Genomic DNA, 17,685 nt, shown 5'->3' on the forward strand with positions numbered 1-17,685 from the left:
CAACCAACCAATCCGTCACTTAGTCAGTCAGTCAGTTTCACAGTTTCTGTTTCTCCTAATATATTGCCCCTAACAGTCCCACTTTACCCGCACACATACACACACACAAAAACCGTCATTATATGCGAAATAATTGAATACACACGTTTTTACTGATTATATGCAATTTATGTCCAGTGACTGAATGTTCGTACCTGACACACATGTTGTATAGTATTTTTATTAAAAATTGAGTGCTATAAGTAATGGTCTTTTAGTTTATCGTCTCATGAAAGACAAGCTGGTGCCAGAACAAAATCAGAGTGCTGTCGACTGCTTATTGATTTTATTTGGTTCGCTTTAAGCTTAGAAATTTTCCATTGGCAAAATGTGGTACGGGAAAAAGCAAACACTTTTTATGTTGTTAACGGTCGTGTCGATGGTAATTTTGTTATATCAAGTACAAGTTGATAAAACTTCTACCCATAGAAGTAGGCTACAAGTTACTGAACGTATTCCAGCGACAATTGGAACGAATGTCAATATGCCGCGTGTAACTGTTCGCCTGCCTGGACCGAAGGAAACAATTCGTATCCAACGTTCAGATGTTGGAAGTAACAAAAATCAATCGCAGTCAAGTATTCAGGCAAAAATTCCCAAAGAAATGCTGAACTATAAAGGGACTCTCCAGCCACATAAAGACGAGGTCATTCCACGAATTGCTCATTTCACTTGGGTAGGATGTCGATATTTCAACTTTTATCATCTCATATCCTTGCTTAGTGTGTACAGATTCATGAAACCCAAAACTATGATTGTTCACACCAACTGTGTGCCAAGAAACCACCACTTTATCGAAGCTAGAAAGATTCCAATTCTTGAAGTAGATGTAGTGACGGCTCCAGAGGAAGTGTTTGGCCACCAACTGGCTAGTAATTGGCATCGTTCAGACGCACTGAGGCAACAAGTACTGCGGGAAACTGGAGGAGTTTACTTCGATCTTGATATATGGTTGATTCAATCAATAGATTCTTTGTTACATTATGATTTTGTGGTTGGGAGAGCTGGTCCAGGTAGATTGTGTAGTTGCATTATATTTTCAACGAGTAATTCAAAAATGTTAGACCTTTACTACAATAGTTATCGTAATTATGACCCTACGTGCTATGCATGTAATGCTATCTACGAGTTAAATCGTATCGGTTATGAAAACAAAGACGCTATACACGTCGAAACTGAACTCCTTATGACTAACAATTACGCAAAATACCACAATTCAATGGACTGGAGTAGCCCGACATTCACTGTCAACTATCCTTTTAGAGAAAAAGAGCGTTACGGATATCCATTGGTGGACGCAGAGAATATCAAAACAATGGACAATATGTTGGGAGAAATATCCCGATATATATATTATGGAATAAAGAATATTATACCCGAGAATCACACTGCTGTGCCATGGTTTAATCACACACAAGAATCGTCAATTGTTTAAACATTGGCCGATTGCTAACAAACGAAAAGTTTCACACTTTTTTAGCAAGTGTTGCTCACACATATGCATTATTCACTATATTGTACTGTACTAATTCTTATTGTCAGTTGCAAGTGTTCTGCATAAGTTGAATAAAAAGGTCAGAAGTACATGTTGTCTTTACTGATAAATATACATACATATCTTACTACTGTGTCATCTGTATCATTTACTTGTACATTATTTTTATTTATTGCTTTAAACTGCAAAAAAAAAATATCGATGAGTACCGGTATTCAACCTTATTATTGTTCCTGCGATTTGGTGTCGAGGAACACTTATCTGATGGACAACAATGAGTGTTTTGTAGATACTGACCACAAACTACAGACACTTACATTAAAGCCATTTTATATCGGTTATAGCAGGCATGTTATGTACGAAATAATGTATTGTAATATGCAAGATTTATACTAGTATATATACATATATATATATTGCGTAAGTTTGACGCATACGATTACAAATGGTAAAATATATATTCATCAAAATTATGGGATACAAAATGTCTTCAACTTGGCCCCATTCTCGTGTCAAATTGTTCACAACTGTGTCTGGTATGTTATTTTAATCGAGAATTACAAACTGCAGTAGTTATGATTGTATTTTATTCCTATTTATACAAGTGTTTCCAATGTGTATCTGAGAGAGTGCGTGCCTGTATAATAACGCGTTCTTAAAGAGGTAGTAACTCATTTTTGCTTAATTACACATTTTACGATTCGTATTTTTTTTTCGTTTTTCCTCACAGCTGAGCACTGTGTGTGGCCACATTCTCGTTGAACAGAGATACATTCGCAGTTCTTGGCGGTTTTCGAAACTTCATCGCGCTATTGTGTGCATGCGTAACATAGGAAATGACCAAATGACGCCACTCGATGTTCGTCGGAAGTGTGGTAAGTCTGTGATGACAGACTAAGAAAGAAGACGGTATCGAACGTTGACAAATGTCGGAAAGAATAAAATCATATTAACAGGCGATAGCCGATACCTGACGAGCAAATGCGTCCGAGTAGTTCATTGATTCAGTAAATATATAAATGACGTAACCATAGATCGTCTAGTGCCGTATGTTGTATTCAAAATATAGGCATCACACAAATAGCGTGTTTTATTTCTATAAACATACTCGTATTTCACTTCTGAAGAATCCCCAAACAACATACCATTTGTCATCGATTTTAGAAACACGCGCATAGTATGTTAAAGCGGGGGATTCGTCACCTGTACATTCGGCAGACGACAATAGCCAGAGACTTGACATTTTTGTAATACGGTAGTATACTACATTGGACATGGTTGATATTGTGACCTACAGCCAAATAAATGTAAATTGCTCAATCTACTTACTTGCTTACAAATATCTCTGCAAATCTGCAACCGAGGAATACATATTACAATTTACAAGTTGTTCTTTCTGTGATATTCTTGGCGCAACAAAAGCACTTTTAACTTTATAATTATTTATAAATTGACCGATTGAATAGAATTCATTTGGACATTTATAAATTACGTCGTTGAGCTCGTTGATATTCTGGTTTGATTCAACTGCCATTGGAATTCATAAATATTTATAGGGATTACCTTTGTTGCGTCAAGAGTACATAAACGGAAGCATTTTATCATTTTTTCACAACAGTCGGTATGATGTCATACTTTACCCACTTTGCTTGAAAATCAAGATGGCAGACTATCGAATACTGAGGGAAATTCATCTTTATTTAGAGAATAACAAAAACTGAAAATTTCATTCTCCCACATTTGCGGAGCTCTTTCTTTTGGATGCATTATGTTGTTTGACTACGCGTACAGCACTCTCCCGCTACTAGGATAGTTTTTCAGACAACTGTCACTGTCTAGTATTCGTGGACATTTTATGCCTAAATATTTTGAACAGGCTAGTATGAACAAATACATATTAACATAATATTGGGTGACAAAACAGCCGACGTTTCACGCGTACGGGTATGTGATGATACCTATGCTATCAGTACAAACTCCGTGCTGAGTTTACAGTCAACTAGTTTATGTTTACTGCAAAACAAAATCATACTTATTTCAAATAATATTTTCCAAAGGTTCTTTATTCGCCAATGGTATTACTAAGAAATGTTCAATTGAATGTCTAGATTACTATTGTTGGCCTTCAAAGTGACGCCAACATTACTTTGACGGCGCCTCCTCACTTTGTAGTTAGTTTGTATAGTATTAGGTATAAAGCGGCGAACCTGATTTAAAATTATTTGTAAACTTCATAATAAGTATAATCACTGAATTTGTGATTTACTGCAAAGCAGATCACAATATAGGAAGGTGAAATTACACGACGTTTCTTTCTTTCTAATATCTATGTATAAATTCAAATTGACACGAAACAAGAAATAAATCGCCAAGCAATGAGACATAATATATTCCAATGTCTCTACGCAGTTGACAAGTGTGTCCCCCAATATCGACAATATGTGTTAAATTGGAAATTCTATAACAATAAAAATTTCCGGAATAGTAATATTGCAACCATTGTTTTTGAAAACTAACAGTTTGACATAGTAGTGGACAGATGTTACTTTAGAATGTGATCGAGATTTGCATGTTTACAGATGTTCTGTGGACTGTTACAATATCCACATTTAATTCATACAACTTAACAATAAAAACAATATCACAATATCACCTCGTCCCTTATATGATAGCATGTAAATATATCTGGGCATATATAATCTAGATTTGGATGGTGTGTTAATTGTCCACTGATTCCTTGTTGTGGCTGTAAACTTCACAGGTGTTATGTAACTTCATCTGCAATCACAATTTCATTAAAACTAATTGTAAGAAGATTCACATACATATACGCTCAGAATAAGAGTTTTCTGTGTGATGCATTGTAAGTAGACGCAGGTTTTTTTTCAACTGATATTTATAGTATGTATTATTTGTAAGCTGAAATGATTATACAGTGAGTAGAGAATAAAACATTATTTAACTTATTTTTACTTGAAAGGGTTGACTTTTAATATCTTGTAGCTGGTGGTACCATGGTTTTAATTGGTCGGTTTCGAGTGCTGGCTCAGTAACACCATAATAAATATATCTTGCAATCTCACCAACAGTATTATTCATGTATTTGATGTTTTCTCTGTTAACAATTGGGTATCCGTATCGTCGTTTCTCTCTGAAAAAATACATTATGCTATAGCGTTGTTTTGTCCAATTCATCGGTTGCAGATATTGCTCTTCCCAATTGTCTTCTTTTAAGGTTTGATGCTCAATATGGGCTGCATGTGGATGTTTCAATATAAGTTTTGCCAATGCTTCTGTGTTACTGCACAAAAAACAACTAGGGTCATAATGCTTGTAATTTTCGTAATATAGGTTCAGAAGTAATGAGTCATTTCGAGTAAAAAGTATTCCACTACATATTTTATCACCCCCACATCTTTCGACCACAAAATCATAATGAAATAACGGATCCACAGGTTTTATAAACCAAAAGTCAAGATCGGTGTAAAAACCTCCATACTTGCGTAGAGCTAGGATACGAAGAACATCACTCCTGTGCCAGTTATTTTCAATAGTGTGATTGAAAATCGAATGAAGCGTTGGCCAGCGTACTACTTCAAGAATTGGAATTTGTTTAACTTCATCCCAAAACTCATTGTTTGTTGGTTCACAGTCGGTATGAAACATCATACGAGTAGGTTTAACAACTCTGTAGACGCTAACGAGACAAATCAGATGGAAGAACTGGAATTTAAGGCTACATCCGGCAAGGGTGAAATGAGCTATACGAGGCATTACGTCATGCGGATGTGCTTGTAATAATCCAACTGGCTTGTAAGACACGTCTTTCGACATTACGGAACGATGAAGGTCTTTTATGTCGTTATCTGCATTATTACTATCAACCATAGAAATGTTGCATACTTTCCGTACAAGAGATGCTGAGATGGTGCACTCGTGTTCTCCCACAATTCTCAAATAATTGATAAATAACATCACAGTAGTAAGAATGACACAAATGAGAGCAAATTTCTTCCGCAGCGAGTACATGATTTGTTGTTATGGAAGTACACACAATAGAAACGCTTATCAAACTACGTTATATTTTACCAAGATTTGTAATAACCAACTTCCAGATGGCGCAGCAGTCGGCAAAATTAATAGATTGGTATTTTTTGATCTCATAATTCTATTAAGTACTTTGCAGACACAACGCTATATGTAGGTACGAATGAGCGTCAATATGTTCAACCATGTTGTTATGATAATATGTAACGTAAATCATATATATCAAATTTTACAAACGCAAATCACATGTTTAATAAAGTAGTATTCATTTAAGAGATATAGCAGTTGTAGTTATAATTTTAAAACATAAAATATACAGGGCACAATAATACCTGTATATGGACCAGCTGTGAATAAGCACAAATAATGTTCTGTGTTTACCAAATTTGGTTTATTTTAATAAAATATAATATGGTTGTCAAACCACATCTTGCACAGGATTTTATTATTTTATATTAGTATTGGTGTGTCAGTATGTACAGTATTCTAACATTGTTATTAATACGAAACTCATATCCCGCGTCTGCACAACGAGATGGATCCATCGATGTATCTGGCCTGTCCAAGCAACTGTCATGTCCGTCCAATATGACCCACTACACACATCAAAAACAATTCAGACATTCCCTATTTAAAATATAGATATAACATTTGTTATGCAGGTTTTAGAATGACACCATAGAAGCTGCAACCGGTAATAAAAATATGGTGTTATTTTACTGTAAATTACCTGCGTTAACTAAACATATTCCAAAATAAAGTGTATGTGCACCTGTATTTACGTGTGACTGTTGTGCTTACGAAATGTATATTTGTAGAAGTGTTTTTCTGATAGTATCGAAATTCATCTAGGATTGGACATTATATGACACCGAATCAATATTTAGTATACTAAGTGGGTTATATGAGTAACGCAGCCAGACATCGGTTATCAGCATTTAAGATACCAACACTCAACCTCCTTTATCTATGCAGTTTAGTTGAACAGTGTAAATCCAAATGACCCACTTATGTGTATTCATATGCATCGTGGATACCCAATAAAATATTATACCACAGACACCGAAGTCATATTCTATCTAATAGAAAAATACTGATCAATATTCTGGACTTTTGGAATTTGGCACAACAATATCATGTATTTCATGTCTGTCGTATCGTGGTGTGTTCTATTGTAGGAAATATTAATTTATTTACGTTAGGTGGATTTGTTTAAAACCAATCTGGTTAATAAGGAATTATTTGTTCAATTATATATTTGTATATTTGATGAAATTCTCATACAGAAATAAGTTATCTTGAAAGTAGGTTGCATATTTCATCTAATCCACTTGTTATATGTACTTTGTCTGATTCTATTCTTTCCCAGACTGTTCTACGGAAAACGTGATCGAAGCGTATTTTCTGATTTCTGAGAAATAACTAACAAACAATTACATTGTACCTGATAAGATATCGTGTTATGAGGTTGTAGGTTTCATTTCAATACATTTTTAAATCAAGAAGTCCTGGCTCTCCAGCAGAAAATATTTTGAAAAATTTACATTTCTTTAATTCTGTCAAATAATAGTACCACTGCGAATTAAAAATCCCCTTTTGTATAAAGTAGTTACTTTCATTGAGTGCAACTACATGTACTGATTTTGCAGTAAGATACAATTTTACCTCAAATTGGTGAAGTGTAAACTTCTCACTGTTTGTCAAAATTACATTGATGATATTTTGTAGGTATCCGCCATGTTGATACATTTTTGTATCTTTGATAATTCCCACCATTTCACACCGCGCCAATAATTAGTGAAACTTTGCATTCTCGTCATTAAACTGTTTTAAGTTTAAGGCTTTTAATAAAATATATCTCACCGCTGCCACGGCAAAAATCATACGGTTATTGGCGAGGATTATATCAAGTACAGCTAACGTGCGAGAAAGTGTCAGTTTCTCGCTCATTTCACACTTTTCATTGTGGCACTCCACAGGCAATATGTCTGTATATTATAATTCTTCCACCAATTCATGTAAAAAATCAATAAATTACGTGCATGAACCATTACTAAAAAATTGTAGTCTTTTTCACAATTGTGATTCCACATCATTGTAAAGGTCTTGTCATTTCAATAAATACCTGCAGCATCTTCGCCAGCAAAGATTCGTTTATTCAGCCATCGTCTGGTGTTGATTGAGGCTTCAACTGCACACCAAACATTGGACATAATTAACTAGAATGGGAAAATAATCACACTGATTAGAAAACTGTAAACAGTTACGATATTATATATTTCTCAATACAGCAATTAAATCTCACACTAATTTGACCGAACAGCTTTAAGCTGTGTGACGGTCGCCAGCAAACATCTACGCTCAATGATGAAGCTAAACGGATATGCTTTAAAATAATTGTGTTCGAAATACGGAGAATTGTTATATTTTTATTTTAACCCAAAACAGTTCAGTTTCTCAGTTCTTGTTCATTATATTGACAGAATTTGATGAACAATCGACATTTACCGCCATTGTATTTGAGCGTAAGTTGGTGACGTGTCTATGACCGGTGACGTCACCGGGTGCGCTATGAAAGAAAGTATGTGATTTGTTGGCAAGAACAAGTCTTAGGAGATCTACTTATAATGTAGCGAAAAAAATAAGATGTACTTAAATAAAAAAATATATATAATACTAATATTATGAGGTTATTACGAGGAAACGAAGACAGTACAGATAGAGTATCGACCGGCGCGCAGCATATTTTGAGTTATCCTCGTAATAACCTTATTTTTATACATCTTTTCCTTCCAAGGATGCACCATGTGGATGCCGAAATCCAAAGTCCGGTCAAACTCTGGTGGAAGCCATGTTTGTTTTATTATATTCATATTTGGAATTCGCATTTGCTAATATGGTAGGATTAAAATACACCAAAATTACGACACGCTATAACTTATGGCGTTGTGGTGACAGATGTATAATAATAAAATATATGAAATTAAAAAGAAATACACGACGCACATTACATCAAATTTTAATCAGATTGGTTTAAAACACAATATTACTGCTGAATGGACAATTTTGAACAGTGCCGCATGTCACCGACACGTGTATAATTGTGGTATCCGTCTGTACACATGCTGCATACATTGATCAAATCAGTGCACTTATACATAGTGTTAACAATGAGACAAGTGCGATATATACGGATGGCACTGCTAATATCGACATTGCTGGCAATAATTGCGATATCCCACATGAATGGAAGGAATGTACTTTCCAGCGATATGTTTATACAACAAACTCCTTCAGCCTTATATAACGAGACGCCAACTCGGCCAGCAGTAATATTGGTTGCCAGTTACAAGGGAGGCTCCACATTTTGCGGTGAACTCTTCAACCAGAATCCGAATATGTGTTACTTTTTCGAGCCATTATTTGACACACAAGATAAGCCGACGTGGAATTCCAGTATCAGAGCCACGTCAACTCTAAAAGAGCTGTATAACTGTAGGTTCCCGGATTACTACTTAGATATGATAAAAAACTTCTCACTAACGAAATCGAAGAGCAATTGTTTTAAAGAAATTTGTCATCGGGGATTTAGCTGCCAAAGAACTGTATTGTCCGAATTTGTTCAGGGTTGTAACAAATATAACTACATAGCAATGAAAGTATTACGTCTCCAATCACTGGAAATGTTAAAACCATTAGTATTGAAAGAAAAAATTGATTTGAAAATTATTCACCTCATCCGTGATCCAAGAGGAATTGCTTGCTCAAGAACATGTAAAGGCTTCTGGGACGTTCGGCGGCGAGAAATAATCGACAAAGAAGGCGACTTAATCAAACACGTTGCACATGATTGTAAACATGTGCTTGACATGATATCATATGCTAAACATCTGCCAGCATGGTTGAATGGTCGCTACAAACTTGTTAGATACGAGGACTTCGCGTCCGATCCAATCGCAATGGCTGAAGATATATATAAATTTCTACAAATGGATTTACCATTTGAAGTGAAATCTTGGATACAAGAGAAAACTATGCACGAGGAATTAAGTGAAGGACGTCTGAAGAGAAGTCGGAATTCAACTGCAACAGCTGAGTCGTGGAGGCATGTACTTAGCTACTCAGAGGTAGACTTAATTCAATCTGTGTGTTCTGATACTATCAATATGATGGAATACAAAATGCTGAGTTCAGAGAATCAATTACAAAATCAATTCTACAAAGTATTCTGAGGAGACACTTCTCTGACGTTTCCATTAGGTATTATGTTAGTAGATACTAATGTAGGGTAAATATCCTTGAACATACTTATTTGAAAAGTAACAAGGCCGCAGACAATTGACGAGAAATGATAGTTCAGTCATTAAACTAGTAAAACATTATACATATTTTACGTTATTTATTTTCTGTGTTATTTATTTAAATTTTTGAATAAATGTAACGAGATACAGAACATGGAATGCTTGATACATGTATAGATATATATAATTTAGCTAGTTTGTAACAACAATGTTACAGAATATCGAGTGTACGAAAAAACGATGCGTAACCACTGCATACTATATAGTCACAGAGTAAGCACCAGCATAACATGTCATGGATGAGATACTTACCACAATTACCGAACAATGTTCATGTTTACAACTTACTAAATGTATATCTTACAATTTTTGTTAAGACGCAACTCAAATGACGTAATATAAAGATCCAAGTGTACCCGTCAGCTATTAAGGATTTTTCGTGTCCGCATTCTTTTATCATATTTCGTTCTACCATTTATTTGGCTATGCAGTGCGGCAAATATGTATGATCACACAGCACGTTTCGTAATTCATAAACTAGCTGTGTGTATTGACAAACTGAATAGCACGCTATTATGCCTGTTCTTAGACTTTTACTATGCGCTATGACATCTAAATTACTTTATACCAGTGTATAATATGAGGTTATTATGTGAATACCTCAAAGTATGTACGAAGACAATACAGCTGGAGTATCGACAGACGCGCAGCGGAGGTATATACTTTGAGGTATTCTCGTAATAATCTTATTATTATACATCTTTTCCTTCTAAGCATACATCATAGGAATGCCGAAATCCAAAAGGTTTAGAACAGAATCAACGAACCTCCTTGTGTGGAGTCCGGTCAAACCACGTGGCAGCCATGTTTGTTCTAAATTTTCCTCATTTTTACAATATTTAAACAAACTGTCTGTTCTTAAGTTATTTTTGTATAAGAATAAATTTGTTGTTACAATTCTGTGCAAAATTTTGAACTGAAAAATTCTCATTTTTTCTTCACCTGTTACCTTATAAGGTAACTCCCAAATTGTCCATAAATGTCCTGCAAATAAATCATTGACCCATATTTAGTTTCTGAGCTTGAGGGTTCAAATTTACTTTTTATCAGTATTTTATAGAAATCTTTTGTTTTACCCTTCCCATAATCAATTGTATTTTGAACATTTTGTCCAGTTGCACATGGGCATTAGATTTCAAAAAAAAAATCCATTTTGATGGAATTGCCGAAATAATACCTGTATATGTTATAAAATTCACAGCATATTATATTTTTCAGTAAACTGATCGCAAGTATGAAATTTACCGTTATTATCTACCAAATTACAGATGTATCTTACCCCACTGATGTGCCATTTACTGTAATATACAGAGCTCCCATTTATCAAAATATATTTATTATTCCAAATTGTTTGCGTTATAATTTCCTGTACACAACTTGGTTCCTTCTGTTTATTTATCTCACTCCAATATCTTATAATATCCATGTAAAAGGGAAGTATTCTACCATTTATTTGGCCCCAATCATAATTACACTGGAGTAAAAATCGCAAACCCCCATAATCGCAAGCCTCCTTGAACATAATTACCAATTAGGGTATTATGCTTTATATGATGCATTTTACCCCTCCACAAGAAATTGAATAGCAAAGACCTAGCCTCATTAATAACATTATTCGGGATTGAGATCGCAGTCATGGAATACACCAGATTTGATGCACCAAATACCTTAACTAAAATAACCTTTTCTTTTGAAAGTTAAATTACGTGATTTCCAGACTGACAGAATATTTGAAATTTTAGTTATCTTATCATCAAAATTTTATTTCTTATTACACCTTTTATTGTGGCCCAGATAAATGCCTAAATATCTAATTGGCTCATCAGTGGGAGAAATATCATCTATTGCCCGCCATTGCCTTTTCATAGTACCTACTAATAAAAGTTAATTCTAAGTCCGGAACACTTATGAAAGTACTTTAACAAAATAAGAATGTGCTTAACTGACACCTGATCCCCCCAAAAAAGCGTGGTATCATCTGCATACCCTAAAATTCGAATTTCATTGTCATGAGGCAAATGTACTCCTTCAATATCCTTACTGGCACGTATAGAAATGGAAAGGAGTTCGATAGCAATTACAAACAGTGCAGTCGATAAAGGACAGCCCTGTCTTATACCCCGTGATAGTCCAAACCAACCTGTGGAAAACCCATTGTTTACAACACAACTCTTAATACCATTATAAAATACATTTACCCAATGTATAACTGAATCACCAAAATTAAACAATTTCAATGCCTTATTTATAAAGTTCCATTCCAAAGTATCGTAAGCTTTAGAGAAGTCCACAAACATCACTGCCCCTGGGTGCTCATACTCCTCACAATAATCGATAACATCAGAGATAAGCCTTATATTATCCATAATTTTCCTTCCCGAAATAAAAGCTGATTGATCTTCGTGGATAATCTTAAGCAAAATATTCTCAAGACGTTTTGTAATGCACCTACTTGCAAGCTTTTAATCACTATTTAATAAAGAAACTAGTCTCCAATTGCCAAGATGAAGTTGGTCTTTATCTGGCTTTGGCAATAAGGTAATGACTGCCTGTTTTTGTGGCTTTGACATCATGCCTTCTCTATAACCATGATTGAGTGAAGCAACTAGTGTATCTCCAATATATTCCCCCCAAAAATAAATAAAACTCGGGGGGTAAACCATCGCTACCTGGCGTCTTATTCTGAGGGGCTTTTTTAAGCACAGCAAAAACGTCCTCCTTAGTAAGTGGGCCCTCGCACTGTAGTGCAATCTCATTTAATAAAATAGGAATATTTTCTTTTACGAAAAATAAATTATCATTCTCACTAAATTCCAAATTGTTTTTTTCTGATGTATAGAGCTCCTTATAATACCTATTAATTTCCTTTAAAATGTCCTTTTCACTCGTCAAATATTCATTCCCTTTTTTCAACTCAACAATGGTTTCTTTTTGAATAATTATGTTTCTCTAAATTCAAAAAGAATTTTGTACTTTTCTCACCATTTTCAAACCATTGAACCCTTGACATTACAATTGAACCTCTAATATTATTATCAATAATAGCATCTAATTCTTGTTTTTTTTAATTTCGTTTTGGGCTAATACCATCTCATCTAAATTTTCATCTATTTGTTCTTCCAAATTCTGTAGTTCAAGCATTAGTTCCTGTTCCCTATTTCGTCTCTCTTGTGCTTTCTTTTTTGAAAATTCAACTGTCGCCTCTCGAATTTTATATTTTAAAAAATCAAACAAAGCTTGATCATCCATATGTTTGTTTTCACCAACGACACTAGAGATCTGTATTTTAATCATTTTAGAATATGAATTATCGTTTAATAAATCACAAATAAATTTCCAAAAACCTGGTCCCCTAACCTGCCTTTTACCAATTTCATAAGTTATTAAAATTACATCATGGTCTGATTTAGTACAAGGCATGATGTCAAACTTCCTAATATTTCTAAATACAGATGGCGATGTCAAAAAATAATCCAGACGAGACGCAGCATTACCTCTTCGGGAAGTATACCTATACTGTGCTGGGTTTAGTTTACGGTAAACATCAATAAGTGATAAGGAGTTAATAAATGTATACATGTCACGCAAGAGGGATGTTTAGATCACCTCCAATTATTAAATTACAGTTTGGAAAGCTATAATCAATTAAACCTCTTACAGTGGCTAAGAATTCAATTTGTTCATTTTCCTTATTGGGTACATATAGATTTGCTATGACTAAAACCAGATCATTAATTTCCACTTCAACAAAAATATACCTCCCATCATTATCCACCAGCTTGTTTCTAATAGTAACATTTATATTCTTATTAAAAAATATTGCTACCCCACAACTATTTTGTGTGCCATGTGAATAAATGACACTGCCACCCCACTCCCTCTTCCACACACTCTCCGAATTAGAACAACTATGAGTTTCTTGAACCAAAAGAATGTCACCCCTTTGCTGTCTAAAAAATCTAAAAACAGCTTTTCGTTTACTATACGAATGTCTCATCCCCTAACATTAAAACTAAAATATTTTAAATAAAGCCATAATAAATTATACCAAAAACAATTATTGGCACTCAAATATTACTGACAAAATACAAAATATCTAATAGTAATAATGCTGCAGCTCCGTGAATCATAATTCACATCCCAATAAAACACTCAGTGCCATATTATTGTATCAACAACCCCAACTACAAGTATGATACCAGTTAAAAATTGTACACTTAATCAGATAATACATTCAACATGAGAAAGAAACTGAAAATTAATTACCACTGACTTAGTCATTAAGCAAAAAGTTATATTGCCAGTCTGGCACAGCCCTAAAAAAGTGACCATAAACAATTTGCTAAATAAATCATATATAATACATAATTCATTAATACTCAACAGTTTTTTCCTTACCTCATGTCGGATATATAGCTATAACTAGTTTGTCTGGAGTCACTTACATTTAATAATACATCCAACCTGGGAAAGAAACTGTCTAGTAATTACCACTTATTTAGTCATAATTGATAAATAAATCATATATAAAGACATAACTCAATAAAACTCAACATTTTTTTTCCTTACCCAGTGTCAGATTTATAACTTTACACCACATCATCTTTTATTAGGCAAATACTGCTTTCCATCAATGTACAAAACACCCCTTCGAAAAATAGGTCGTTTCCCATCATCGTAAGCACATATTATTATACATCTGTCACCGTAACGTAATAAGTTACAGCGTGTCTTAATTTTGCGGTATTTTACGGGGTATTTTCATCTTACCATATAAAGAAATGCGAATTCTAAATATGGAATAATTACAGATAACATATTTCATATTTAGTTGTAGTTCACTGTACGGTCAAAGGAACCACGAGATTTCATAATAAATATCACAAAGAATTTTGATATTATTTATAAAATTATTTATAATTTTGCTGTAGTTGGACAAGTCATAAAGAAATGTTCTTGCTGTTACAGTTCATGCAGAATCTTTCGCTTGAAGGTGTCTTAGGTATAATGTAGCTTCCTCGTTTTATGGCAAAGTTGTGGTTCCTGATTCTAAATTTGTCTGTCTTTACTTTTCATGTATGTAATATAATTCCTAATATAATCTTTTCAACCATTTTTAGAGTGTAAATATTTGATAGTCATTGTCAAAATATGATGGCATTTGTGTTCATTTCTATTAAAACAATCTCTCAGGAATGGTTGGCCTTAATGCATGGCAGTTATAGGTTGGAAGTGATCGTACCAGGCTGCTGATAAGTGATAACTTTATTTATTATTATGCAATTTTTCTGTTGTCTGCAATTGTACATTTTGCAGTGTTGGTAGCAGTGGTCCAATACGGATAATTGTCTCCACTTCATACATCCAAATAGTGAAATGATTTTATGAACTGAGTTAAATCATGGAATCACCAGTTTTTATTTTTATTTTTTATCATTGTGTCTTTTTCTACATAATGATATTCACGTCAAATTCATTAAATATATTAAGTAGAATAAGGCTGTTTAGAATTTTGTGTAGATGTAGTTTACTATTAACATATGAAATTACTTTACGTAAGTAATTTATATATTTACTTCAAAGTTGTTTTTTAACATTATATGTTGTTTGCCGATATGTCTCCCAGAATAAACTCGAGTGAATGTTCTTAAGAATTGTTTTATAAGCAACAGTGACTCCTTCGATACCTTCCAATCACCTAAAAAATATCTAATAAAAGCTTGGAAACATCTCAGTTTGATCTGCGCAACAGTCAAAGTCGCCATGTTTGTTTATATGAGACCATATATCTTGCGCATGCGTGGCGTGACGACTACCGCCCTTTAAATTCGACAAAAGAAGGAATAAAGTTTGCCTTCCACGTGTTTATAACGTTTTGCGAACAGCCGCGTCGTGTTCTTTCCGATCAGATTCAAGTCCACCTCAAGAATATATACAAACATAACAACATTATGCATAACATAAACAAATTTGCATCACCCCGTTTGCTGTCGCCACAAGCACACATTCACACTAAGCTTATCAACATACATGTTAACGATCTATCATCAGTACATCACAGACAGCATCAAGGCAATAATAAACGCATAACGTTCATCATTGTATGATTAATGGACACAGTCATTGAGGCATGCAACTATGCTCCAGTTATTGTGGTCCGAGGGGAATCGGGCGTTTGTATATGTGTTTGTATTGTAGCATATGTCACAAATTAAATGTATATTACTTACACCAGTGTGAGTGCAAAATGACTTATCATGGCATTGTGTGAGCGTGTACGTATGTATAACACATACTGCATGGTTGATTGGGTACATATCTACCTATGGACTGTAAGTCATCCAAAGTATCTGCAATTTTTTCGTGAAATAGCGAGTATTTTGATATATTACAGTCCAGAGGGTAGACGTGTACCAGGGTCTTAATAAGCCCATGCAATATGTGTACAATATCAGTACAAATATAAAGCACAATGTCCTACATAGATAAGATGATTTTATTAAATATATGCAATCAAAATTGCAGCCTGGCACACGTAATCAAACAAATGTAATATCTGCTTGGCGATAAATGTACAGAGTGTCATAATCCGTTGTGATTTGTACGCTTGAATTATGATGTACAGTCTGTTATTAATACAACCATGGGACTAGTGCGATATATACGGGCGGTACTGTTGTCGTCATTATTGGCAATAATTGCAATATCTCACAGGTATAGTAAGAATGCATCTTTAGGCGAAAAGTTCACATATCTAGTGCCTTCAACTCTTTACAACGAGATGCTAACTCAGCCAGCACCTGCGGTCATGCTGGTTGCCAGTTACAAGGGAGGTTCCACATTTTGCGGTGAACTCTTTAACCAGAATCCGAATATATGTTACTTTTTCGAACCATTGTATGACACATCAGATAAGCCGACGTGGAATTCGAGTATCAAAGCTACGTCAACTCTAAAAGAGCTGTATAACTGTATGTTTGTAGATCACTACTTGAATATGATCCATAACTTTCCTTTAGCCAAATCGAGAAGCAATTGTTTCAAAAACATTTGTAAGACTGGACTTTGCTGTAGAAAAACTAATAGGTCAGAGCTTGTGCAAGGTTGTGGTAAATATAACTACAAAGCAATAAAAGTATTACGCCTGCAATCGCTAGAGGTGTTAAAACCATTGGTATTGGAAGAAAAAATTGATTTGAAGATTATTCACCTGATCCGTGATCCAAGGGGAATTGCTTGCTCGAGAACGTGTAAAGGTTTCTGGGACGTTCAGCGACGTGAAATAATAGAGATTCAAGGCGACCTACTGAAGGAGATTGCCAATGAATGTAAGAATATGCATAATATGGTATCATATGCCAAAAGTCTTCCAGCGTGGTTAGATCGTCACTACAAAATTGTTAGATTTGAGGACTTGGCTATTGATCCAATAGGAGTTGCAGAAGAGATTTACAGATTCATTGGTATTGATTTACCAGTTGAAGTGACGTCATGGATACAAGCAAAAACTAAACACGAAGAATATGGCGAAGGGCGTTTGAACAGAAGTCGTAATTCAACAGCGACTGCCGATTCATGGAGACATGTGCTAACTTTCTCTGAAGTGAATTTAATTCAAAATGTGTGCACTGATATAATTAATGACATGCATTATAAAATGTTGAGTTCAGAGAACCAGTTACAAGACATACATAACCATGTATTTTAAATAACCTATATATTATTACACGTTTTGACCTTCAC

The 17,685-nt window shown here is 34.5% G+C and overlaps 3 protein-coding genes across 3 annotated transcripts; 2 read left to right on the forward strand and 1 right to left on the reverse strand.

Moving 5' to 3' along the window:
• Positions 1-3,211: 3,211 nt before the first annotated feature.
• On the reverse strand, positions 3,212-5,563 carry LOC146747408 (uncharacterized). The gene is made up of 2 exons (XM_085498633.1): positions 4,508-5,563; positions 3,212-4,312 (listed from the first exon to the last, which is right to left on the reverse strand). Exons 1-2 carry the CDS (start codon positions 5,561-5,563, stop codon positions 4,253-4,255), a joined length of 1,116 nt encoding a protein of 371 aa, XP_085354759.1. The 3' UTR covers positions 3,212-4,252.
• Positions 5,564-8,775: 3,212 nt separating this feature from the next.
• On the forward strand, positions 8,776-9,813 carry LOC102802384 (carbohydrate sulfotransferase 1-like). The gene has a single exon (XM_006816727.1). The coding sequence runs from the start codon at positions 8,776-8,778 to the stop codon at positions 9,811-9,813; it is 1,038 nt and encodes a 345-aa protein (XP_006816790.1).
• A 6,772-nt stretch (positions 9,814-16,585) lies between these two features.
• On the forward strand, positions 16,586-17,650 carry LOC100370508 (carbohydrate sulfotransferase 1-like). The gene has a single exon (XM_006816726.1). It carries the CDS (start codon positions 16,586-16,588, stop codon positions 17,648-17,650), a length of 1,065 nt encoding a protein of 354 aa, XP_006816789.1.
• Positions 17,651-17,685: the final 35 nt, after the last annotated feature.

This window comes from Saccoglossus kowalevskii, chromosome 4 (assembly GCF_978046115.1).
Source record: "Saccoglossus kowalevskii chromosome 4, keSacKowa6.1, whole genome shotgun sequence".
Classification (NCBI taxonomy): domain Eukaryota; kingdom Metazoa; phylum Hemichordata; class Enteropneusta; family Harrimaniidae; genus Saccoglossus; species Saccoglossus kowalevskii.